This window comes from Calidris pugnax, unplaced genomic scaffold, assembly GCF_001431845.1.
Source record: "Calidris pugnax isolate Ruff unplaced genomic scaffold, ASM143184v1 scaffold4, whole genome shotgun sequence".
Lineage (NCBI taxonomy): Eukaryota > Metazoa > Chordata > Aves > Charadriiformes > Scolopacidae > Calidris > Calidris pugnax.
The window spans coordinates 4,228,716-4,253,801 of NW_015090781.1; the positions used below are offsets into that span (position 1 = coordinate 4,228,716).

The window sequence follows — 25,086 nt, forward strand, 5'->3', positions numbered from 1 at the left end:
GCCTCTTGTCAGCTACATCTGACCCATAATCACGGTTCCCCATGATGAATTAGGGGCTGGTGTCACCGAGCCCTGGCAAGCCCCATGGGTACGGGACCCTGGAGGGAGCCCACTGGGAAAGGCAAAGCAGAAGAGCCTCCTGTCCACCCTTCTCTTTTTGACTGCCCAGGCTGTGAGGATACCCTCCAGAACGCTCTCCTTTGACCCATACCAGCCTCAAAACCACCCCATGGCGAGCGCTGGGCCTCGGTGTCGCTCCCCGGGATTCCCTGAGGCCTGTCCCACCGCCTGGTGCAAGCGCTGGCACCAGCCCACACGCTGGAGGCTCGCACAGGGAATTCCCAGGCTGCCACTGGCATTTTTGGCATTCTAAAGGCTCTAAATTAGCAAAGTAAGAAATGAGTTACAGGCATTTCCAGACATGGAAGTTTTTGCCTCTCCTGGAAAAAATAGACCTCCAAGCTCCTAGTATGAAGGAGAGCATGCCAGATGCTTGGTATTATACAATTTTGTGTTCCTTTCTGGTGCTGTTCTTACGGTCTCTAGCACTTCTGTGTACATATCTGGCTTTTTAGCAACATGCTGCTTGGACCTCTCTGTCTTGCTGCTCCTGCTACATGTCCAAGGGCAGTAGGACCTGAAAGATTAAGACAGCAGTGTGCATAGACAGCAGATGGCTACTGCATCTGCACGTACTTTGCACTGCTAAATACCCTATTGCCCTACCTAGTTTTACATCCCCTTTTACTGGTAGATCTCTCTCCTGATTTTTTTAAATCATCTGCTGTACATATGGCCCTAAGAACGGTAAATATTTTTTCCAGGAGAGGCAAAAACTTACGATGCACGTGGGAAGACAAGATCAAGCCCACAGTATGAACTCCGACTCCTTCATCTGGCGACTGGAGTCTTTCCTTTCCTCATTACAATTCCTTCAGTTAGAACAGCGAGATTAAAACACAGCAGCTTCCCAAATCTGCCTCAGCAGCATGTCCTCAGTTAACTGTCTTGCAACATCAAATGTCTCTGCAGTGTACTAAAAAGTAATGTAGTTCTCTATAAGACACCAATTTTATATACCTTGGAATTGTTTTCTGCCTGTTTCTACAAAGCGGCACATGGAAAGATCTTTCAAGTCATCAGGTTCTTTAATTTACTAGTCAGAGACATAAATCATGCCATGTAAAACATACTGCGAGTTCATGAACTCCAGGAAACTTTTCTAATCACTGTCCTTTGAACTGAGCTTTTTCAGAAACTGTAAAACTCCAAAACATATCTGGTAAATCCATCTAGTAAATATTGCTGGATTGGCAACTCCTAAAAGCAGAATTGTCTTCCCTGACTACGTACCAGCAAAAGGCAGTCTTAAAACATCCTCTCTGATTCTAAAACTACAACATAAAAGAAAAAGAAGTCTTGGGTTTGTCTTGCCCAATATAACTGTTAGGATTCATTAAATGACTTCAAGTTATCGTTGACAGGCACCAATTAAGCCAGAAAAATTGAGACGACTTCCCAAAGATAAAACCTTTCAAACACTAGGTTTACTTTTCAGGGTAATGACCATTACCCCTTTCAAATACCCAACTCTTATAACAGGTCCCACTCCTACCCAGGAGGTTAGAAAGCTAAATCACGTGGCATTTGCAGAGAAGCATCACAAACCTTTCCTGTGTATTCCACCCTTGGAAGTATCATACCCGCTGAAAAAGGACACATGGAGTGAACGGTGATGCTGTTTTTCAAACTGTAGCTACAAAATTATAATTGAAAAAAAGCCCAAAACTTCAAGTTGCTCTAAGAGACTGCTTCAGTCTCAGTACTCGGTTCATTCTGGGAAGGAAACAAAGGAAATAGCATTGCTATTTCAGATTCCTGAGACTAGAAATGGACAGATATACCCTGAGTTCCACAGAGCCATCAAAACTTCTAGTAAATTTTACTTGGTTGGTATTAGATCACATATTTATAGATTATAATACTGAACTTAGAACTAACTTTGCAGATACAGAAGATATTTTCACTAGTACATGTATGGATCCGTACTAATACTTCCTTGAGCCTACCTCAATTAAAAGGGCAAATCAAAATATGTTGTCCTCCAATATATGCCTATACACTTGACCAAAACGACCCCAAATCATGTGAACTGACATTTTAAGGTCGCCAGCATTAAATATTAAGTACCTCTGGAAAATGTAAGAAAATATCATCTTTTTGTATGCGTTCAAAATGTATGAGGAATGTAAAAGGCATCAAGGCATGTTGAGCACAGAAGCACCATCACCCACCACGAACCACTGCAGTGTCTGAATAGACCAAAAATTTTGCAGTCTAGTTCAGATACGAATTTGGATGTTGTTCAGACTGCTCATGCGGAAAACAGTAAATTTCTCCCCGTTCCTTTTATGTAACTCCTGTCCAATTCTCAATCCAGACATTAACTTTTAATTCACCTCATACATCTCCAAAGGGTGGGGGTGTGTGGTATTTCTAATGTCTTTTCCCATGTTCTAGGTTCATAAAAGTGAAGAGGCATAATGAATGAATTTAATTATTTCCATCCATTCCGCTGGTTATAGCAGAAGACCTTTTAATTCAGCTAAAAGAGGAATTACTTGTTCCTTCAAAAAGACCCCTGATTCAGGGGGTATTTCTGGCCTGCAACATGAAGGATCTCTATGTTTTCGAAGCTAAATGGCCATTGGCAGCTTATTACTATTGTAACTGTTCACATTATCTGATATATAGATATCAGATGTGGGCGAAGGGAAAATGTCATCGATTGTTAGGAATTACACCCCCTCCTTTTAGGCTGTTGATCTCACTCGCTCAGTAATTCACAAACTCAGAATATCAACGAGGTTCTGCAAATGTCATGCCCTGCGGGCAGCTTTTGTGCACTATTTTCTCCCTTTGTTACCTGAAATACCAGAAGCTGGAGGGTAAGAAACCACACTCTCAGCAGGGGCATTGCCTTTCCTCCCAGGGGCATGACGTGCTGTGCAGGGCAGTGAGTTCCTGCACACAGAGCTGCACCCACCACAGGATGACAAGAACATCCCAGAGGTCCTGGGGAGGCTTGTGCATCCTGAAGTCCACGCCGTGGTGTCCAGCCAAGCAGATACACTGGATAGTGTACTATGCCACAATCACGCTCCATAAAACCAACTGTAAATGTTCCCTCCTTTTCCTGCCTCAAGGGTCTTCAAAGGGCAGGTGAGGAAGCTGTGAAAGCAGCCAACCTCTCAGAGCCCAGGCAGGAGGACTCGCACAGAGATGGGTCCCACCATGAGCATGCCCTGGGGCTGTGGCTGTGACTCACTAACAGCTCCAAGGAAAGTCCATCTCCCAAAGAGGACTTGAAAAATCACAGAATCCCAGAATGATACGGGGTTGGAAGGGACCTCTGGAGATCATCTAGTCCAACCCCCTGCAAAGGTCAGCATTGCTCTTAGCTCCCAGCACCGAATCTGAATTCAGTGCTATTTGGAATAATCTCTCATCACTATAAAATACCGCGAGATCCCAAACGACTATCTGGGCACACCACCCACGAGATGCAGCAGTAGGGATTGTGAATCAGAGCACAAAACGGAGTTTCCTGCTGCCAATAACCTACTTATTAACGATTTCTCCCCCAGTCATCCTCTGGGACTGAAGCTAATTCCTGGAATGGGGCCCTTCTGCTTTGCCTCCGCCGAGTCTCCGGCACCAGCCACCCGGCTGTCCTTGCCTCGCTGCTCCTGGCCTCTCCATGGCTGATTGCCTCCCTCCCCTCCTTATAACACACACCTCACTGTAATGCAAAAATTGCTCTGATCACTGCACGAGCATCCTGGGCCCTGCACAAAACCCACCGCAGAACCTACCTAGCCACAGTGTGTGCAACAGCCCAAACCCAGCTCTCCGTCTTGCCCAGCTAGAATAAAAAAACCCTTCAAGCTCTGCCCTGCATCCCATCCATTAGCTGTGCCTGGGGAGCTGCGCAGAGACCTACCTCATGATTAGATAAAAGCTTTTCCTTCTAAATCACCATCCAGAAGAAACCAAGGGTCTGGAAGAGTGAACTCCACATACATTAGAGGCCAGGCACGTCCCCTATGCTGGTTATTTATGTGTCTTTGTTTTATGCTGAAGAATGTAAGGTTACGTGGAAGGGAGTACGCTGCTTCATTTATTTGCTGTGATAAACATACAAGACCCTTTTCTCCTTAAAGACACAGAAAAGGGAAAGTAGCCTGCTTTTACCCAGGAAGAAATATTTTTTTAAACAATGTCGTGGGAATCTTACAGCTGTCTGTGTACCAAAACAAATCTGGGATGGTGAAGGAGAAGGAAGATCAATGACTTTTGGCCACCTCTTTTCCCCACTCCCTCCAAGCCCGAAGGCGACCTCACGCCCAACAGGCCCCAGAACTGCTCTAATCAGTGGAGAAACAATCCAAAATGCAAACATTATACCCTCTCCCTGATCCCTCCTTTTCCTGCCTCGAGGGTCTTCAAAGGGCAGGCGAGGAAGCTGTGAAAGCAGCCGACCTCCCAGAGCCCAGGCAGGAGGACTCGCACAGAGATGGGTCCCACCATGAGCACGCCCTGGGGCTGTGACTCACTGACACCTCCAAAGAAAGTCCATCTCCCAAAGAGGACTTGAAAAATCACAGAATCCCAGAATGATATGGGGTTGGAAGGGACCTCTGGAGATCATCTAGTCCAACCCCCTGCCAAAGCAGGGCCACCCAGAGCAGGTTGCACAGGACCGTGTCCAGGTGGGGTTTGGATGTCTCCAGAGATGGAGATTCCACCACCTCTCTGGGCAGCCTGTGACAAGAAAGCTGCAAATATGTCTCCAGGTGCAGTTTTGCTCAATGCTTGAAGTCAGGACCATCACACGAGGAAAAACTGCAGTTCAGGCTGGGAACAGACCCTACTTGAAAGACCTTAGAGCATCCAGTCACTAACGCAACCATGGCCATGTCATCTTCACAGCTGAGCACCTGGAAACTCAGGTGGATCTCTCCCCAGAAGCAGGGACAAGATGCCACAGCATTTCACAAGAAGAAAGGTGAGCAAAGAGCTCCCAGCCCAAAGTTGCAAAGGAAGAATGGAAGCTGGGCTTTGATATCTCAGTCCCTCAAAGACTCAGGCTCAGTTGGGCCCAACCTTCATCTCATGCCAGAGCCTGAGTTTAAAAATATACTGCGCCTCTTAAAATCGTGTCACAGTTCTTAGAAGCAAGAAAATCAGGTTGTGGGTGGGAGCAACTGCACAGTATATATATATACATATATACACATATACTTTTAAGCAACAGTCTTTTAAAATCCACTTTACAAAAAGCAGACTTTTTAGCGCTTGAGGAGTCGAACACAGGATTATTATCAGAGGCTGGAAGCAGAACTGTTTTAAGAGGTAAGGGTCACTTTCTATTCATTTCTTTTAAGAAATATACATTGTTTTTGCAGCTCTGTTTTTTAAAAAAATAATTATTTTATGCTCAGTCACAGCTTTTCACTGGTAATGTCACGCCCAATTTGGAAGATATGAGCACTGAATGATTTGGCACGGGGAGACACTCAAACAAAGGAAAAGAAACTGCTTACAATTTATGATACGCTTTGATAGCTGTGATTTAAAAATGCCAGGGTTTCATTCCAGCAAATGTTACAATAACAAGCACGAGACTAATGACCTGATGCCTTGTCAGAGATGTTCACAGGTCAGATAAAACCACCGTGTTGTATCTGCAGGATCCAGCGTTTCAAAGACAGCCCTGTTTGAGCTTCTCCTGGGCTTTGATCCCCGCAAGCCGTACGTCAGCACTATCCTCCCAAAAGCTGGCCTCACGCTGAGGGTTTTTCTGCCGACACACTTTCAAACCTCTGAAACATGTCCGAGCTGTCCTACCTCCCGTCCGCGGCCATCTGAACCACCCGAGCAGCTTCCTACATTATGAGGAAACAGTGAGAGGAGAGAAGACAACGTTCAGCCCTCATCAGGCTTTGCCAAACAGCTGGCGAAGAATAACCTTAGAAAAAATGATATTTAAGCAACTGCGGAGGAGATTTGTCGATTTAAGAGGAGCAGGGTGAGATCATCCATTGCCTTCTGCTGTCTTTTGGCTGAAGGAGGCCAATGGACAGCTGGATGGCCCCCGATCCTGCACTTAAACACAGTCGCAGAAATATTTGCGTTTCATCATCACGTTGCATTTTTCTCTTCTTCTCACAGGCCCTTCCCTCAGCTTGCTCCGGGTTTTCCAAGCCTGTATCCCATCCCTTCACACCTGCTGTGGTCTGTTCACATTTAACGTGGAGCAGAGCGTGTGAGCAGTAACCCATACTTTTCTCAGCATATTTAGTATCTCCTTCGCTCGATGAAGTTTGCCATTTTTTCAGGGTTCCCCATTTACTTAAAATTGTTAGCTACATAATGTGGGGAAGTGGTGCTGGATTGTGCATAAATAGGATGCTCTGAGGACGTGATGGCAGGAGCTGTGGTAGTGAGCTGTACTAGCACACTGAGGCACAGATTTGGGCTGGAAACGCTGCTCACGGCTCAGGACACAGGGGCAGGATTTCAGCAGCACCTGCACTTTTCAGTCATTCCATTTGCTATGGAAAAGGCTTAATTTCCTGGAGAATCCTGCAGCATTCAGACTCCCTCGTGCTGCCAGCCCATGCTATCCTTGGAGAGGCTGCGCAAGGATCACGCAGGCTGCTCTGTGTGATGTGAAAGGGATCGCTGCAGTTATTTAAAATAACCTGACAGAGAAACAAGGTTTTGCTGGGACTCTTCCATCTGTCCTTGCACAGGCATGGTTGAAATTTCTCTTCGGGTGCTGGAGAGCACCAGCAGCACCTGTTCCAGCCCTTGGCATGAATTGCAACCATATCTTGGGCATAGGGAAAGTGAGTTTCACCCTTTACATCTGACACTTCTCCCTCCAAAAGAAAGAGGGGCACATGTAGAGGGTGCACTCGCATGTAAATATTACACTCTGATATGCTGGGTACCAGCAGGCATGGTCTTCCCAAGCCCACATGCTTACAAGAACAACCTTTGATATTCAAAGATAAGCTCCCCTCCCTTCTGATTTTGCAGATCTAATTCAAGGCCAGATGCATCTTTATTTTATAAAGCATTTTACAGATCAGTTTGCCGATCCAGATGGATTTTCTGGTCTGCTTTAGCTATGAAATGATTTAACAGAGTTTGCCATAAAATTTGTGACTGGGAGAAGGCTGCAGATCAATGAGATTAAAGAGGGGTATCACAAGAAGTTAAGCCATTGAGTTTACTGAGCAACTTTTATTGCTTTTATTGGTACATCCTTCTCTACTGGGACCCACGTCTGCACCCTCTCGCTGGACCCACTGCACAGCCAGGTCATGTCTGTCCAGAGATAAATGCCCAGAGACACAGCGATGCTTGTCTTCCCTTCCTTCTGCAAGATGCTAAAGAGCAGCTGATGCCTTGACAAAAGCAGGCTGCTTAGGGCTGACTTTACACCCAATCTTCACCAAACAGGGCTTCCCCCTCCTCTGTATTACTAAGAACATTCGCCTGAAGATTTAGTGCTTCATTTCATTACGGCCCATCTGTTCCTCGTGGCTCATTTCCCGTTGTCTGGTCAATACTTCAGCAGGACTTGCAAGTGATTGTAAAAGGAAGGAGAGGGGGTCAGGTGAACGCTGTGCAAGCCTCAAAATAGGGCAGTAATCCTATTTTCCTAGAGATGTGCCTCGGAGCAAGGCACAGGAGGAGAGGCAGGCAGAAAGCAGAGCCGAGGTGCAGGGCAGTCTCGGAGGTCCCCGAGGAGCAGGGGATGAGCACGACATGCACGAGGACGGGGCACGGTCACTATTTCTGCCCGAGTGCCACAGCTGTGTCTGCCGCCACGTTTTCAGCTGTTTGACAACTGGTGACAAACAGGCATCCCCCCTCCTGGCAGTAGATTCAATTTTCCCTGCTGCGATACATGGGCTTTTTAACTATGCGTGGCTGGCTCCTGCTATGACTGGCTTGTTTTGACCGACAGGTGGAAAATGCTCTTTATCCCTGTCCCCGGCCACAGCCCCCGAGTCCCTGTCGTGTGTCGAGGGCACTGACCTTCGCTCTCTGCCCACTGAGTCCCACCGGGGCTCATTTGGTGCCAGTTTCTGCTCGATTTCAGGCTCCTGTCTTTGACACGCTGCTTCACACCTCCTTGTCTCTCCATGTGTTAATCCCTTTGGATCAGCAGACCCACAGCAGGAGAAGGGTCGGTGATAGCTCCAGCGAGTGCTCTCAGCCTGTCTAGCCTTGGTTTTCAGACCAGATATCGCTTTTCAGGCAGGTTATGGCTCACAACAAAGTCCTGGCAGCACCCAGCTGTCACGGGACAGGGGTTCAGACATATCATCTCTCCATCGTCTCCTGCATCCTTTCCCCTCTCCAACTGGAGTCAGCCACAACGTGGATGGGCCCAAGCCAGCCCTATGGGGACACCAAGCTTGGGTTCAAGCCCAGACGCCGAGGCTCTGCTTTATCTCGGCCTCAGAACGGAGCACAGCAAAAAGCAACCCCTGAGACACTGCAGTGACCCATTAAAATTAATGGGGTTAAATCATCCTGGTGCAAGCCACCAACTTCAAAAGAACTACACAAGGGATGAATCTGGAGCCATTATTTTTCTTCTTTGTGCCTTTCAGAAAGATGATCTACTTTCCAGACTGCTATGCTCAGCTTACACTCCAGTCAGCCAGGCTTTCTAACTAACCTAACCACTCTCTCGCCGGTCCCTTACTCCGTGCTCTCATCTACTGCCCAAGCAATTCCAAGAACTGCTCACCTGCTCTGGCTTTCCCCAAGCAAAACAGCCCTTGTATACTTCCAACTGGGCCTAACTAATTTCCTCTGTCAAGGACAAATAAAAAAATACCAAAAAACCCCAAACCCCAATCAAAAAAGAACCCCAAAAGCAAAGGTACATTAGAGAAACCAGGAGGGTTAGGTACCCACACGGCACGTTTCTTCTCTACCCTAGATTGCAGCAGCAGGTAAAGGAGCAAGTACAAGTGCAATACTTGTTCATACATAGAATCATAGAATGGTTAGAGTTGGAAAGGACCTTAAAGATCATCATCCCTGGGCAGGGACATCTCCCACCAGACCAGGTTGCTCCAAGCCCTATCCAGCCTGGCCTTGAACCCCTCCAGGGATGGGGCAGCCACAGCTTCTCTGGGCAACCTGTTCCAGGGTCTCACCACCCTCACAGCAAAGAATTTCTTTCTGGTATCTCATCTAAATCTCCCCTCTTCCAATTTAAAACCATTACCCCTTGTCCTGTCACTGCACTTCCTGACAGAGTCTCTCCCCATCTTTCCTGTAGCCCCTTCAGGTACTGGAAGGCCATTATAAGGTCTCCCCAGAGCCTTCTCTTCTCCAGACTGAACACCCCCAGCTCTCTCAGCCTGTCTTTGCAGCAGAGGTTCTCCAGCCCTCTGAACACCCCCCTACTTAAAGCTCCGCTGCACAAAACCCAGCCATGACCGTTGTGTGTCACATATACTTTTCCCTAATTGGAAGCACTTGTCTGAGCTAAGGAAGTGTAGGAGACCAACGAGACAGGCAAAGAAATCTCACATGTAAAAGATATAAGCTCCCAGCTATGCTGTGATCTGGAAGCCAGTCTTGCTCCTGAGGTGGCTCATTCGGTAACAGCGCCAGTGGAGATGGCCTTCAACTCTGTCAGCAAAGTGCTCAGTAACCTTAAAATGCATAAATCAAAACTGTTAAAGTTGGCAGATGATTTGATAGGAAGAAATTGCCTTTTGGGGACTGCTTTTTGTCTGCCAAATTCGCCCAGACGCAGGTCCACATATGGATTTCTAACCTACCCAGGTTTCAGTGGTGATTACAGCAGCGACTGTGGTATGAACCATGCTAGACATATTATTTTGGGAGAGCTGATGCATTAGAGGTAGACAATGAAAAGCTCAGAGAGTATTTGGTCCGTGAGTTATCCCACCTCCATAGTTCCCAGGTATTCAGCTCTGGGGGTTTTGGCAGGGGAAAAGTAGACTTGAAATTCAGCTCCTGAACTCGTTTCAAACTTTTGCTGAAAGTCCGGAGGTGTTTGGATCTGGGATTTTGACTAGTAGCTCCCAAAAGAGGCTGCTAATTTCGCTGGGTGAGGCGGCAGAGGACGGGAGGAACTCGTGTTATTTCACTTTGCTCCAAACGCGATGCAACCATCTGTGCACCCCCTAAACCACGGGGCCTTGAAGGAACTACAAAAGAGTCTGACTGTAAAGTCAGTCACTGAGAAACAGTCACTGCCAGGCTGACACAGCCTGCTGGTACTCCTCAAAACCCTGGGAAGAAATGCCTCCTGACAGCTGCTTTCTGTCTCCTGTGCTTTGGCCCCATCACGTCCCCGCGAGCGTCTTTTACAGCCCTGCTCAGACATATACCAACCATGGATCAGGATGAGTAACGGACTCAAAACAAAAATACAGAGCCATCAGGAGCTCCACAAAGCTGCTTGTAAATCTACTAAAAGTGGCATGTTTCCATAATAAACAATCCCTTATCGTGTTGCTCTGTTCCCACTTAGCGGTCTGCTGAGAGAAGGGAAGAAAGAGGCCGGTTTGGGAGAGGAGCAGAGTGTGCCATGGTCCGCACTCCCTCTGCCAGCTGCGTCCGCTGTGCCCAGCACAGAAGAGATTTGGAACAGAGCATCCTCCGGGCACTCTCGGAGGCGATGCTTCTCGCTCTGATGGAGGCCAAGCATGATTAATTCCTACTTGCACCCTGGCGCTCTCTATTTGGGACCACAAGTCCCTGCTGTCACCTCTGTGAGACACAATCCACCACTGTAAACAAAGCAGGCACAAGGCACGTTGGGTTCAGTGGGTGGGGAGCACTCTGGGTACCAAAAGGATTGCCTTTCTGTTACAGGCAACACTCATTTCCCTTGCCCTGACAACCTCTTTGGCCAATATGCCTGGACATGCAGGGCTCCGTAACTGCAAAAGCCACCCGCCTTCCAAAAGGTCTGTTGGTGAAATGTGTTGGGCTCAATATGCTTGATCACGGCATGGCAAAACTGGCAATACCTGAAAATACAAAACGGCATAGATACGTGCAGCTGTGGCAGGACAGGAGATGGAGCAGGCATGTATGTCCATGTATTTCACATTCATAAAATATGTATTTCCAAACACAGACTTGATGACCTTACCCTGTCACCAGTAGGGCTTTGGAAAGTCTGAAGCAGAGAGCAAAGGATCACTGCGTTACCCATCAGCCACAGGCATCCTCTACGGGGAGCTGGCCTGAGAGTTAAAATACAGGCTAAGCCACTAAGCCAAGGACAGGGAGACAATGCAGCTCCCTTAAAGCAAATCTGCAGCAGAGAGAGGATCTGAATTCAGGAATTCTTAACCCTTTCCTCCCACTCATCCCACGAGTCACCCTCCAATGAGGCTCCCACCACCCTGACTCTGAGAAGCCCCTGCCCACCCAGCAGTGACCGCAGGCACAGGGCACCTCAAACCTCCATCAAACAGCCTGCTTCTTGCTAATTAAATCTTGAAGGCTAATGAGCTTCAGAAGCCTAATTCCAGACTTATTTTTCCTACGTCACTTTTGATATAATGGGGGAAAAACAGCTCACATAATAGTTTTTAAAGTATCGGGCGATTTAATTTCTCGCTTCTCCGCTGATCTCTGAGCAGACATAACCCTTTTCGTGTCCTGCCTCATGTTTTAAAAGGATGTGCCAATCACGACAGTTTAGAAATGTGCATACAATTATGAACGCTAATACAATTAACAGTGAAAGGCTCATACTTGGATCACAAACCCAACTCTCTTCCAACTCAAACCCTTCTCATAAGCTTCCAAGTAATTAGGTCAGATAGCAGTACAAAATTTCAGATAAAGAAAACGAATGCTTTTATGGAAAAAAAGACAAACAGAATTCTTCGGAAAGCCCTGACTAGGCACTGTCAGAGAGATTAAAGATGGGAGCAGCTCCCTAGCTCTTAGATGGCAGGGTCAAACTCCGTATAGGGTAACTCGAGGCGCAGTTACCCTGGGGATGGGAAGGATTTGGATCAGCGGTGAACTCCAAGTGGGTTTTACCCTTGTGCTGAGCACAGCTTTGGGATTAGAGCCTGCACCCCCTGCAAGGCACGCGTGCACACACACACACAGAGCAAATGATGAAAAATGCATGATCAAGTTTATTGCAAAACTCCCACCGAGGATCAAAGCTGCCGCCCCCAGCAACATTCGCTGGCCCCAGCTAGCTCCACATGCTGCCTTTTTTGAATTTTCTAATATGGGAAAATACATCAAAAGCCCTGAAAGGGGAAAAAGCGCATCTCCAGGGAACAGCACCTTAAGCAGGCAGGCAGGATTGCGAAGGAAGGGGTTGTTTGTCAGCACTCTGCAAATACCACGGGCACAAAACCAGCCAGTTTCCCAGAAGAGAAAGAAAACTCCACTTGGCCAAATCCAGAAACAATTAGCCCAGGCACATCCCGTTTGAAGCTGGCACTGCAACATGGGGAGTCCCTGCCACAGCCGGGAACGCTCGGCGCTTCTGAGAACAAACCAGTTAGTACGATCATAATGGATTAAAGGAACTGGACTGAGACTGGTCCCGCTTCTCAGAAGCTTCGAGGAAATTTCTCCTCCCAGGCCCAGGGGGACCACTGGCAGCTGGCTCAAATCAGAGCCTGGTCAGCCCATAGCCCTGCAGGCTGGGTCGGTATCTCCATCACCAAGGGTTGTTCCCAGCTTCTCCTCCCTCCCCAGCTCACTGACCCACCCATGTAGGGTAAGGATGCACCTTGGCCAGGACCTTCAGCCCCAGCTCCTCTCCTGCAAGGAGGCACCCTGTGGCCAAGGCACAAGCCCCAGGGGGCTCAGCCAGGAACTGCTCTGGGCACTGCTGACCTGTGGGAGGCTGTGAGAAGGACAGAGACCCCACGTCTCTCAACAGCAACTGGACGTGGGTCTAAAACCTCAAGAGCTATTGCTCAGGTTTTTCAGTTCATAATTGCAAGTGCGTTTTCCTCTTAAGACCATTTTACCAACAGTTCATAACTCTGTGGCTTGCAAATTGCCCAGCTCTGGGTCAGACGGTTGCCTGCAATTGTAAAACATCAGAAGCTGCTTGACTAAATCAGGTTAAAGAGGTCCCAGGCCCCTCTCCCCTTCCCCCAGGAGCAGTCATTCTTTCCTTTACTTGATTGCTTAAATCTTTATTCTGCACCATTCCTGCCCTTGAACTGAGTCCTCCGTTTCACCCGCAAATGAAGAGCAATTTTTCCTTCAGAGCAGGATTTGGAGGGCTTTGATTGGAAATTTGTCCTTGTTCCATAATTTTTCAAAGGCTTTGCGGTTCCAACCTGCTCCCCGCTCTGGGTTAAAAGGAGCAACGTGGACAGCTGTGAGTCGTTCTCAAATATTTCCTCGGATACCTTGGGCAGCAACATCTGAAACGTGTATGGTTTTTCCCTGGGAGGGCTGGTTGGGGTTTTTTTGGTGAAAATGTTCCTTGGGGAGGTTGGGCTTTGGAGAGCAGCCTCTAAAGCATCTCCTACCACCCTTGGAAAAAGGTCATCAAGGTAATCCTGTCTGTCTGTCCATCACCACCTTCTCGCACTGGGTAGTAAGGGACTGTTTTTCACTCAAGGATGTATTCAATGTGAAGGTCCCCCCCTGGTTGGGCATTGGAACAGGCTGCCCAGGGAGGTGGTTGAGTCACCATCCCTGGATGTGTTTAAGGGACGTTTAGATGCGGTACTGAGGGATATGGTGTAGGGGAGGACTTTGTAGAGTAGGGTAGATGGTTGGACTCGATGATCCCAAGGGTCCCTTCCAACCTGAATGATTCTATGATTCTGTGAAATTTTACTGCAAGGCAGGAGCAGGGCCCGGCAGGGAATAACTCAGCCTGGCTCCGGGGTGATGTGCTGCTGGCTGCCAGATTCCCCTAAGGACTGTGAGGTCTGCAGAGACCACTGGGCTGGGGATGGACGGAGGGATGGGAAGGATACAGGAGAAGCAGGAGCAGTCCCTGCCACCTAGGGAAGAGCTGTGCCCGCGAAGCCGTGGAGGGAAAGACCTTCTCTAAGCTTTGCCAAGGAGCATCAGTGTGATTAAGCAGCAGCCCAAGGGAGCCCCAGCAGATGTGGGGTGGGGTTTAATCCTTCCTGGGTCAAGCAAGCGAGCCAAAACCTGGATTAATATATAGTGTGTCAGGCTGCACATGCAATGCACTGGCAGCACTATTTGGACGCCTGCAAACGCCCAGATTAGGTGCTGACAACTCCCCTAACAGGATCACGCATGAAATCTGGCCGTAAGAAGGGCTGTCGCTCCGACTTTCACAGCCAAAAATGTGAGCAAGCCAGTGACACCTTCCACACTGAAACCCTGCCGAGTGCCCCGGCACAGCCAGCGCTGGGGATGGGGAAGGTTTCCCTTTCCAAGTCGGCTCTCTAGCTCAGTGGAGCAGGATCAAGGAGAGCCTGGTGATCAGCACAGCTTCCCAGGCCTGGGGAGATGATTCAGGCCAGCACCGAGCATTAAAGAGACAAGTAGATAATCTTCAATCTCTTCCATATGCTTACAAATGTCTGATCCAGGTGTGGTTCTGGAGTCGTTAGTATTAATGTCCAAGACTGCAAGTCTGCTTCTTTCCCATTCCCTCATCAAGTCTTAGATGCAAGGTTATTAAATACAAAAAAAATGACTATCACAAGACCAACGGAAAAAGATAGGGCTGTAACACCTAATAAGAAGCCAGGTGGAAAAGCTATTTCATATCTGTTCATAGCAACATGTCACAGCTTTCCCACTGTTGTCTGGAGGAATTCCTGCTCTCGGAGATGCAAGAGCCAAAAGGAAGCTTCGCCAGACGAGCATGGCAAGGGGGTGAGGCAGGGGACATCCCCAGAGAGAGCAGAACGGACACACCACCGTGTCCAACATCCACACAAACCAAAGGCATTTCTTTAACATTTCTTGTGCCTTTGGCTGCACAGTAAAGGCCTGTAAAGCAGCATCTCCCCACGATGTGGCAGCAGATGCCTGCAGAGCCCCTAACACAGCCTTCCCACACCCGACCTCTTCTGGAGCTATTTATACGGGCTGCAACAAGCTGTGCCACGGATACGGCTCTGCAAGAGGGTAGGAGAGTTCTGCAAAAAAAACACCAAGTGCAAACCTTAAAAGTATTAAGTTTGCATGTCTCCTGGGTGAGGTTTTGTGGCCAGGCTGATCCGCAGGTTGCCGGTGAAGTACAAGCACTGCCATTCATTTTCAACTAGAAAGTCAGAGATGGGGATGGTGAGCTTCAGCTGGGGCAGGACTGCACACATCTACACCTCCATCCACACGCAGGCAGCAGCAAAATATTATTCCCTGCATCAAGTAGCTTTTGACACGTAATGGACTTTCAGCTAAGTTTCATGTGAAAACCATCCAGAAATCTGTGCCCTCTGGGGCAATGTTGAACACGAGCATTTTGTGGACAGGGGTGGACGCCTATTAACGTCCCTGGCTGCCCTCCAGCACGATGAAGCATGCTGAGAAGACCCCCTCCTGGCTTTCTGGGAAGGGAAGGAACACTGGGCAGGTGAAGCCCTGACCGCCCTGCTGGGAGCTGGGTTTGCTGTGCCAGCCATTGCTAGTGAGGAACGGGATGTCAGGGTGACGTGGCCTCTCCCAGGGGAAGTTCTTTGTAAAACAGACACCAGCGATGGGAGGGAGACACTAGACACCAACTTGATTTCACTGCAGTCTCAATGTGGTCTGCAAGACTGAAGGACAGGACACGCTGGAAGAGCTTGCACAAGTCTGGGAAGGAAGCTGTTGCCTCCCTACTGGTGAGTCCTCCTGCTGGCAGAAAGGGTCCAATTCATCCCCTGGTACCTGGAAAAACACAGCCTTCACCCTGTTGATCTCCATGCTGCTCTCCTCAAGAGCCCTCCCTGCAGCAGCACTCATGAGATCAGCCCTCTCCTGTCCACTCCTGGAGGACACCTTAGCCCACCCACACCTCAGGCTGATAAGCAGCACCCAAGGGTGGCCCAACACCAGATCGGCTGGGAGACCAAATGAGTTGTGGCACCACTGACAAGAGTAACTATCGGAATGAGGGGACAATAAAAAAAAGGCAATGGAAGAGACAAGGTGTTCATCAAGGGAGGACGTAACAGCAGCGGTCGAGTCAATTCAGATATCACAGCATTTGCCTTCGAGTGGTATTAGTTCAGTGAATCATAGAATCACAGAATGGTCAGAGTTGGAAGGGACCTTAAAGATCACCGAGTTCCAACCCCCCTGCCCTGGGCAGGGACACTTCCCACCAGACCAGGTTGCTCCAAGCCCCATCCAGCCTGGAATTGAACCCCTCCAGGGATGGGGCAGCCACAGCTTCTCTGGGCAACCTCTTCCAGGCTCTCACGACCCTCACAGCAAAGAATTTCTTTCTGGTATCTCATCTAAATCTCCCCTCTTCCAATTTAAAACTGTTACCCCTTGTCCTGTCACTGCACTTCCTGACCAAGAGTCCCTCCCCAGCTCTCCTGTAACCCTCTTCAGATATTGGAAGGTTGCTATAAGGTCTCCCCAGAGCCTTCTCTTCTCCAGGCTGAACAACCCCAGCTCTCTCAGCCTGTCTTCATAGCAGAGGTTCTCCAGCCCTCTGATCATCTTTGTTGCTCTCTGCTGGACCTGTTCCAACAGGTCCATGTCCTTCCTAGCAAGGTCCAGAGGAGAGGATCTGTGGACAATCCACTGCTCCTCAGGCTTTTGGAGCAGTGATGTGCAGTCACCATCACCACCACCTTGTCCAGGTGCTGCCACTCTCACACTAAGGTTGTGACTACATGTTCCACCTGGTGTACCACTCTCTGCTTCTAGAGCTAAGGAGGCTTTTGGGGGTTCATCCCTAGACTAGCAACACGGGACCATCTGGTGCAAGGACTGCTCTGCCTTCAGTGGGAACTTCCAGCCCAGCACAATTCACTTCCCAGCTCTCACGTAACTTGCCCCACAGGCAAAAGGGGACAAAGGGACACGTGCTTACTCTCCCGTCTCCTTCCAGCTCATACTGGAGACATGAATGAGGAGTGAAGTGTGGGGAGAAAAAATTTGGATAGGGTCAGCCCTATGCATTGGCCTCTGGTTTTTGGAGGAGAGCAGCGTCCTGCCCAATAAGGTGTCATGAGCTGAAACCTGGATTGAGCCCAGGCAGGAGGCAAAGCCACTCTCCATAACACACACAGCCCAACGAGCTCCCGGGCGGGCACGGCTCAGCTTTCCCAACACAACACCTGCAGCGGCAGGAGCTGCTCCTCGGGCAGCCCGGTGCTGACTTGCCTCCCCCTCTCATGTGGCTTGGATGGCATTTCCCTCAGCGCTGCCAAGCCACGGGCCCTTGTCTTTCTGGGATGTGCAGGTATCTGCAGGCAGACCCAGCAGGGCGAGCAGGGCAGGAGGCTGGGGGAAGCGGGACGGGGTCCCCCCCGGCTGCCCCCGTCAGGGCTGTTCGCTTCTGATAAGACCTGGCCCCCAGGCTCGGCTCCGCTGCAGGAAGTTTGTTCTTGTCGTCCCATTTCCCACCTCCCAGCCCTCTCCCGGCAGGTTGGGGAGGTCACAGCCCTGGGACACCCAGAGGAAGGAGGCAGGCCACCCCTGCCACCCTCCTCCTCCTCCCCCGTGCTTGCAGTGGGATCCACCAGCAAAGCGCCTATGGAGAGGAAAGCCTAGGAGCAGCTCTGGTGGTTTGGTTTGCCCTGTGAGCACAGTGCTGCAGCAGGCTGTTTGCAGACAAACCAGCCATCCCCACTATGGATCCTTTATTTGTTCCCTTTCCCCACCCTTCTGGCAGAGGGTCTGTCCCCTGCGCTGCGCAGGGCAGCACAAACAGCTGATTCAACATCCAGCAGGAGAGGGGAAGAGGCGGGAGCCCCGGAGCTGCCCGTGCTTGACACAAAAGGACTCTCTGCTGGCAAAACCAGCTTCTCTCTACTTTGAGACCTCCTCTCCAAGTGCATCTCCTCTCCAAGCGGATCCTCGGCATCCCCTGATGCTCCCTCTTGTCCTCTCCACGCTGCAGAGCAGCAAATTAACATTTCTGTTCCTTCTCATGTGGGCAGCTGGGGGAGAAACCCCAGTGAGAAGAAAGAAGGAGGCAGAAATGAACCTCTTCAAACAAGAATAAAAGAATACATGGCTTTAAGCAGCCCAAGAGCAACTGGAAAGGGCTTAAGGGAACACACTGCATGCTTGCACTCAGACTGTGCCCTCACCCCTGCCTTTGGGCAGGACTGATGGGGACCCAGTGGCTGGAAGAGCAGCGTGTCCCTCCCAGCTTCAGGTTTCAGCATCACACACTGAGCCCGTTTGACGGAGGGGCTGGGAAAGGGAAGCCGGTGGGTTATTCCAGCAAAAAGCCCTCTCTGTGCCACTCTCCTCAACCTACACCCCTGCTCTCAGACGCGCTCGAGACACAAGAACGGTGCCTACTCAGCAGAGTAGGATGGACATTGCAGAAGAAAGGAAGCTGCCAACAAACCGTGCGACAATAATGGCACTTTCCACACATTCGGCACTTCCCCTGCCAGAACCTCCAAGCCCTAAGGGAGCCAAATAGCCAGGTGGGCTCCCAGTCTTCAGGAAAGTTGGATGAATTTAGCCTAGTCTCTTAATTTACAGATAGGCAAGTCTCAGATATTTTAAATAGTGAATTGGTTCAAGGTGTCCCCCAGTTCTGCCTGGGGCTCTATTCAGGCCTTATATCCTGAAGCAAAGAAACCCTGGGTAGCGTTTCCCATTAGCAACACACTTTTAAATGCCTTCATATAGTAGATGGTCAAGTGTCTGCAACACGGCAGGACTCTGGGATTTGCTCTCCATCTTCAAAACTACTGACTTTCCAAACCTGGGAACAATCAATCCAATAAACGGGTCTCCCTAAAACCTGTTTTGAAATATCAGCTCTGGTGACAAAATCTGCTGCTGCATCCAGAGCCCACCTCAGATAACCTTCACCTCAGTCTCTCTGCTCACAGCCACCATTATTTTTTCCCTTCCAGAAAAAGCAGGATCACCCACAGGTTTTGGGGGGCAACTGGAGGGAGTGGAAGTAGATTGTAGTTTTTAATGGGAACAGCCTGCTGAGGAGTCACTGGGCCGAGCGAGGGGAGGGAGAAGGTTTCTAGACTGCCGAGTCAGCACTTTGCAACGCCCCTGTTTCTGTGAGCTCTGCAGGGGCAGGTTCAAACCCTTCCTGCAGGTCAAAGCAGCAGCAGCACCACCACCACCAGAAGCGCAGCGGTGGAAACGCAGGATGCACACCCCAGCGTGGTGCAAAGCTGAGTAATAAACTGCCCCACCTCACACCTCCAAAAAACCCCTAAGGACTGATGCATCCCCAGGGTAACCCAGCTGACATCAACAGCGTTACCGCACGTGGTGCCTGCCCTCAAACGTTACACAACCCCTAAGAGGTTGCTGGCTGTGCCAAATGACACAGGGCTGCCCTTGCAGCAAGATCCAAGAGCTTGTTGCAGGATCTCCCCCAAGTGCTGGGCTTTGCTGGCACCCTGTGGGGAGGTGCTTCACAGCCTCTACCTCACTGCAGCCCATGGAAAGTCCTCGCAGCACGGCACAGGGAGAATTTCAGGTGCACGCTGAGTTTGGCAGGCCATTTGCATGCCAGAATTATTGTTTTCCTATTATTTCCTGTTATTCATTCCCCAATTCAACTAGCCGGGGCAAAGTGAAGCTGGTGGTATCATGCAAGCTGCAGCCCATCACAACCAGAGTGTTAGTGCTACCCGTTGTTTACATTTATCCTTCCTGTGTCTCTGTTTGACCCAAGAGATGTTAATAGCCTCAAGGTCACAGAGAGGAGAGCGCAGCAGAAGCGACTTCTCCCACCAATGACCTTGCACCAAATGTATTCATGTTTTAGAGGTCATAGGAAAAACCTCTATCCGGAGAAAAAAGGTTCTGTCAAGCCCAACAGATGCCCTCTTTCCTTCCTCTTTTTCTTTTAGGTGTGAAAACACTGCAATATTGTTCTGTGTCCCCACACTCCTGAGGATCAGGGTCTGAAACATTAACACTTCCACCTCTGAGTGGATTGCAGTATGTGCTGTCACTCCTTCTCCCCACACGCAGCATCCAGCATCAGGTACTCAGCAAAAATATTCTCTAAATGTAGTCACTGTAGTTACCTGAGGTTTTGCTCCTATCTCGGCATGGCCAGCAATAACCCACATATTAATCCTCAGCCTGAAGCAATGGCGAAGGAAGAGAAAATCATCCATTTTTACAGCCAGGAGCACTCTAGCTCCAGCTGCAAATGCACATTTTCTCCACTTCTATTTTTCCACTGGTGCAACATTTGAGCCGACACAGAGAGGATATCTGAATTTTGGTCTCGATAAAAAACAAACTATGAAATTAAAAGCAATCAGAACAGATTTTGCAGTGTCAAATCCAGCTCTCCAGAGGCAAAGGACTGCCTCGGATTCCCAGTGCTTCTGGTCCTTCCCCCATTCCTCCCAGTCCCAGCTCCATCTGCCTCCTCCACCCATCTCCCGTGCCTGTGTGAAGCCCCCACTATTTCAGCATGTCCCCAGCAGAAAGCAATTATGGATGATATATGTTACATCAGCCCTAATAGCCAACCCAAATGGGGGATGTCTGCTGCAGAAACACAAACCTGCTTGTTTCTGCCCCAACACTTGCAATCTGAATAGCCAGACAAGACAGGGCAGAGGCGAGGGAGCAGAAAGCCCAAACTGAAGAAAGCTAATGTTGGCAGCAAGCTCAGCCGAAAGCCCATGCTTTTCTGGGGGCAGTGTGATTAGTGGTGGAAGTGCAGTGACGGTGCTAGAAGCAGAGCTTGGAGCAGAAGGCCAACTGGCCAAGTGAAGGAAAGCCCACATCTGAACTGCAGGACATTCTCTAGAGCTCCCAAGATCTTGGCTTAGCTGCTTTTAGAGCTGTTAGGCCTTGCTAAAGCCCGCCTGGTTTTCCTCAGCAGTTTCTTTCCTCAATCCAGTTGGGACAGAAGAGAGCAAAGATGAGAAGCAGCAGACTGTGGCACTGTCCCAGGAGCATGCATGCTCCCTGCATCCTGCCGGGGCTACACCACCACAGGGAGAGGTAGCCTGGGCTGGGGACCACTTTCATACCACCGTCCTTCAAACACAAGTCCTGTATGTGCCTGTTTCTGCCCCTGCTCCCACCAGCCGGAGCCCTGGCTGGCCCAGTCTGGCTGGCTCACGTTTGATCTCCAGGATCAAAGAGGAGCTGTAGGCTCGGAGGGGCAGGGAGCATCCTCTTTGTCATCTGTCTGAAGGAGCAATGCAGCCTTGGCTCTCGGACAGAGTCTGTAGGTGTCTCCTCACTTACAGAGACGTGGGCGACTCTTGCCCTGCTCTGCACCCACTGATTCCTTACAGGCTTCTCCTGAGTCCCACCGGCATCAGAGCAGACCTTGTCACAGCAGCATGGAGGAAATACAGCAAATACACACAAAATCCAGTCCTTTACATTAGAGTTTCAGAAAGGGGAGATTTGTTGCAAGAATCCTGGGCTGAATCCAAGAAATTGCAACTCTCTGCTTCTTACTTCCACCCCTGTGACCTCAGATCAAGTGGCATTTATAAACCAACAGAACCGGGCTGAATCTGCCAACCCTGGAAAGCTCAACCAAGAAACCCATCTCCAAATGCCAGGAACGGCCGCCCCAGCTCTAACGATCACCTCGGAGGCTCTTCAGCATCTCAGCTGAGCACAGGAATACCACGTTACATTTATTCTGACCATATGTAATACGCAGAAGAGCCCATAAAAGCTTAAACAGCACAATAAACATTTGGAAAAGCAGAGTGACCAGATTTACAGGGTTTGGATACCTGCCAACATGACCCACCAGAATCAGATCCCTAAGTTTTTTGTGTAAGCCCAAGGAATACACACAACACACAGAGAAATGTGCTGTTATCCTTGGAAAAAAGATAAACAGCTCCCAAAGCCCAACCCCAGCGCTGGAATACGACGGACTTCCACTCTGTCTGATTGGACTTAGTTTAAATGAAGGTCATAAAGAAGGTCTTGGCAAGGAGAAATAAATGTAGTATGACAAAATTTCACCCCAGAGCACAGAGTAAAACTGAGAAAGAGGGAAAGACAAAAAGATTTAGTCACTTCCATTAAAGGGGAGATGACCCCTGATACAGAGAGAGAGCTGTGCTTTGCCAAATTCCAAGATACTTTTGTGCTAATTTTCCTCCACAGGGATGATGTGATATCTCCTGTGCCACCTACCAGGCTGGAGGAGGAGAGATGACGGCTCAATAGAAGGGAAGAGGTGTGAAATCATGATGGATCCCAGGGGGAGCAAAACATTTTGTCCCAAGAATCTGCAAAGCCCTTGAGTTTTCACTTGTACAAAGCACTTTGGGATAGTATTAAAGAGAGGCATCGGTGGGATCTAAACATTCCTCTGTTTCCCAAGGTGAAGAACAGTTAAAAGAGTTCCAATTTCCTGGTTTCTTGGGAATATTGTGCCTTTTTGTTTTCCTCCTCTAAATTTAATAACACTTATGGCTACACACAGTATTTTGCATACCTACAGCCCCTCCAGTTCACAAAGATACTGAATAAGCAGGATTTAGTACAGCTGTGAGCATCTAGTACTCAAGACAGAAGCCAGGAGCCCCGGCTCTGTGTTTTGGGCTCTAAAACACATCCAGGGCAGGACCCCATCTCCAGACTTAAAGCAAAAGGAAAGAGATAAAAGAACAGCACAAGATACTGCTTTTGAGAAACCTGCCTCATTTGTTATGATAAAGGAGAGCATTACGGATTAGCTGGCAATACATGGAAGGAGTTGCCCACCGCCCACGCGTAATTTCCCAGAAAATGTTTTTACAAGTTTAAGACGAGCTGCTACATAAAGTTATACACAAGAAAGACCAAAGCGTGACGACAGATTTACTTACATGAGGCTCGGGATGCGAAGATGCCCTTGCTGCTAAAGACCCAGCTCAGAAGCACTGCTCTGCTTTGCTCATTAAACCCCAGAAAAAGGCTGTTTGTGTTTATCTGCTGCTTCGGGAGGTGGGCTGTGCACTGAGAACAAAAGCTACATGCAACGGCGCATTCTCTCACCCACTGGCACGGGCACGCTCAGGGACAGCTTCGCACAGGACAAGGTCTATCTTCAGCACCAGTGGCCACAGAGGAGGAGAGAGCATGGGGGCCTCTGGTGAGGTTGCTGAAGGGTATGAATTGCTGGAAAAGACCACACATTTGGTGACTGCAAAACCTAGTGAGGAGGCACAGAGCAGTAAAGGGTCCTGCGGGAGGAAAAGATGCGTTGAGGCAAGGGCCAGGATGGCGTGGGTAATAGAGCACACACCAATGGAAAGTCTTAGTAGCTCCCTGAGGGGGAGGTCAGGCAGCTAAAGGTCTATCCAAGGCAGATGTGTCCGTGTTAGCTCACAAGGCAACAGACACGAGAGGTAGGGATGGGAAACACAACATGGGATAGGCAGGGGGAGAAGAAAGCCAGTGGGAAGGGCAATGCGCTTTTGACACATCCCTCTTCCACCCGCTTGGAAAGGTAACTGGATGAGGAAAGCTCTGCTCAAGGTCCAAACTACACTGCTGCCTGACTGCTCGAATGGTCCCGGCCAAACCTCCCTGAGCAGACAGCCCCGTGGGGCTGGGGGCATCTCCAACACAAGCTACCATTAGCAAAAACTTCAGTAAGGGACATGGGGGACAAGCGGCAGAGGAGGCAGCTGAAGCAGAGAGCAGAGGACATCACGAGACACCCAACGCTGACTCTGGACAAGGACTTGCAGGTGGCATTATCTGGCCAAGTGTCACAGGGAGCCGAGCCTGCAGCCCCAAATGGACTGATGTGCTGGGAGCTGAAACAGAGTGTAGGCTCCTGAGCAACCTACTCTTCTACAGCAGACTGTGCACCCTGTACTTACAGAGATTTCGTTGAGGAAGAAGAGGGAGACCCACAAAACCATCAGCCCTCCTCCCTTCCTCCACGCTTGCACTGATCCTTTCCAGAACTGCCATGGGACAGAGTCTGTGCACAAAAGCTTCAGCAACATCACAGCTAGAGCCAGCCCTGCTCTCCCAGTGTGTGATGAAGAATGGACTCTTTGTGTCTCTTCTGCACAGGTACCTGCTGTTCATCTCGGAAAAGTGAGTTTAGATGAGATGATTCACCACAGTTTGGGGTAGGAAGACAACAGGGCCAGGTTGATCTTGGGCTACAGACCCCCCTTCCCATGCTTATGAGCAAGGGATGAGTGTGTTTCTTTGGAGGACTGGGGGGCCAGTGGCTGAAGTAGAGACTTTAAAGACATCCTGAATCCTAGTCCCACTGTAACCTGGGGCAAACTACTTCAAAGTTTCTTTGCCCCATTTTCCTCAAATATGGTTTTCCCCCAAAATTGATGTGGAAATTGACCCACTCCTGCAGATCCCGGGAGTTGCATATCATCAAGTCAACCAGTTGGTGTGCTAGTGGTGTTCACAAAAGCAAATAATGGAAAGTATGCTGAGAGTCACAACATGAAGCTAAAATTCAGACCTCCTGGCTCCTGTTCCAGCCTTGGTGACCTTTTAAAACCATTTTCGTACTTTTGCTTCCCTAGTCCTAAAATAAAACCTGTATTTCACAGTCAGGCCAAGAGAGTGGGTTCATGTTTGGGCTCTACTCAAGGTCTATGGTGAGGTAGCTCTATAGAAGGGCAATGCTGTACTATTGGCATTACTACTACTGTATGATTCACATGACGCTTTCTTTTCAGTATTATTCTTAGGAAAAATCCCTGGGAAGATTTTGGTTTCACTAAAAAAAGAAAAAAGATAGATTCTAGGCAGCTAGGGACAAAAATAATCCCATTCCCATGTGGTTTGTGCTATTTAAAGGGACTTAATACCTATTTTTGAAAAGACCAATTTCAGGACACAAACAACTGACATCTGTCAGCACAAAGAAATTTGGGAAAATAGGCATAATAT

General features: G+C 49.2%; 1 protein-coding gene across 4 annotated transcripts in view; it reads right to left on the bottom strand.

Moving 5' to 3' along the window:
• The window catches only part of SH3PXD2A (SH3 and PX domains 2A), a 271,290-nt gene that overhangs the window by 102,811 nt on the left and 143,393 nt on the right, over positions 1-25,086 (bottom strand). The window contains exon 1 of one of the 4 annotated variants that reach the window (XM_014959822.1): positions 23,037-23,091. The exons of the other annotated variants lie outside the window; for them this stretch is intronic. Coding sequence (XP_014815308.1) covers positions 23,037-23,038 — 2 coding nt within the window. The 5' untranslated portion in view covers positions 23,039-23,091. Of the gene's footprint in view, positions 1-23,036; positions 23,092-25,086 lie in introns of those variants that run through there. 4 annotated transcript variants of the gene reach the window in all.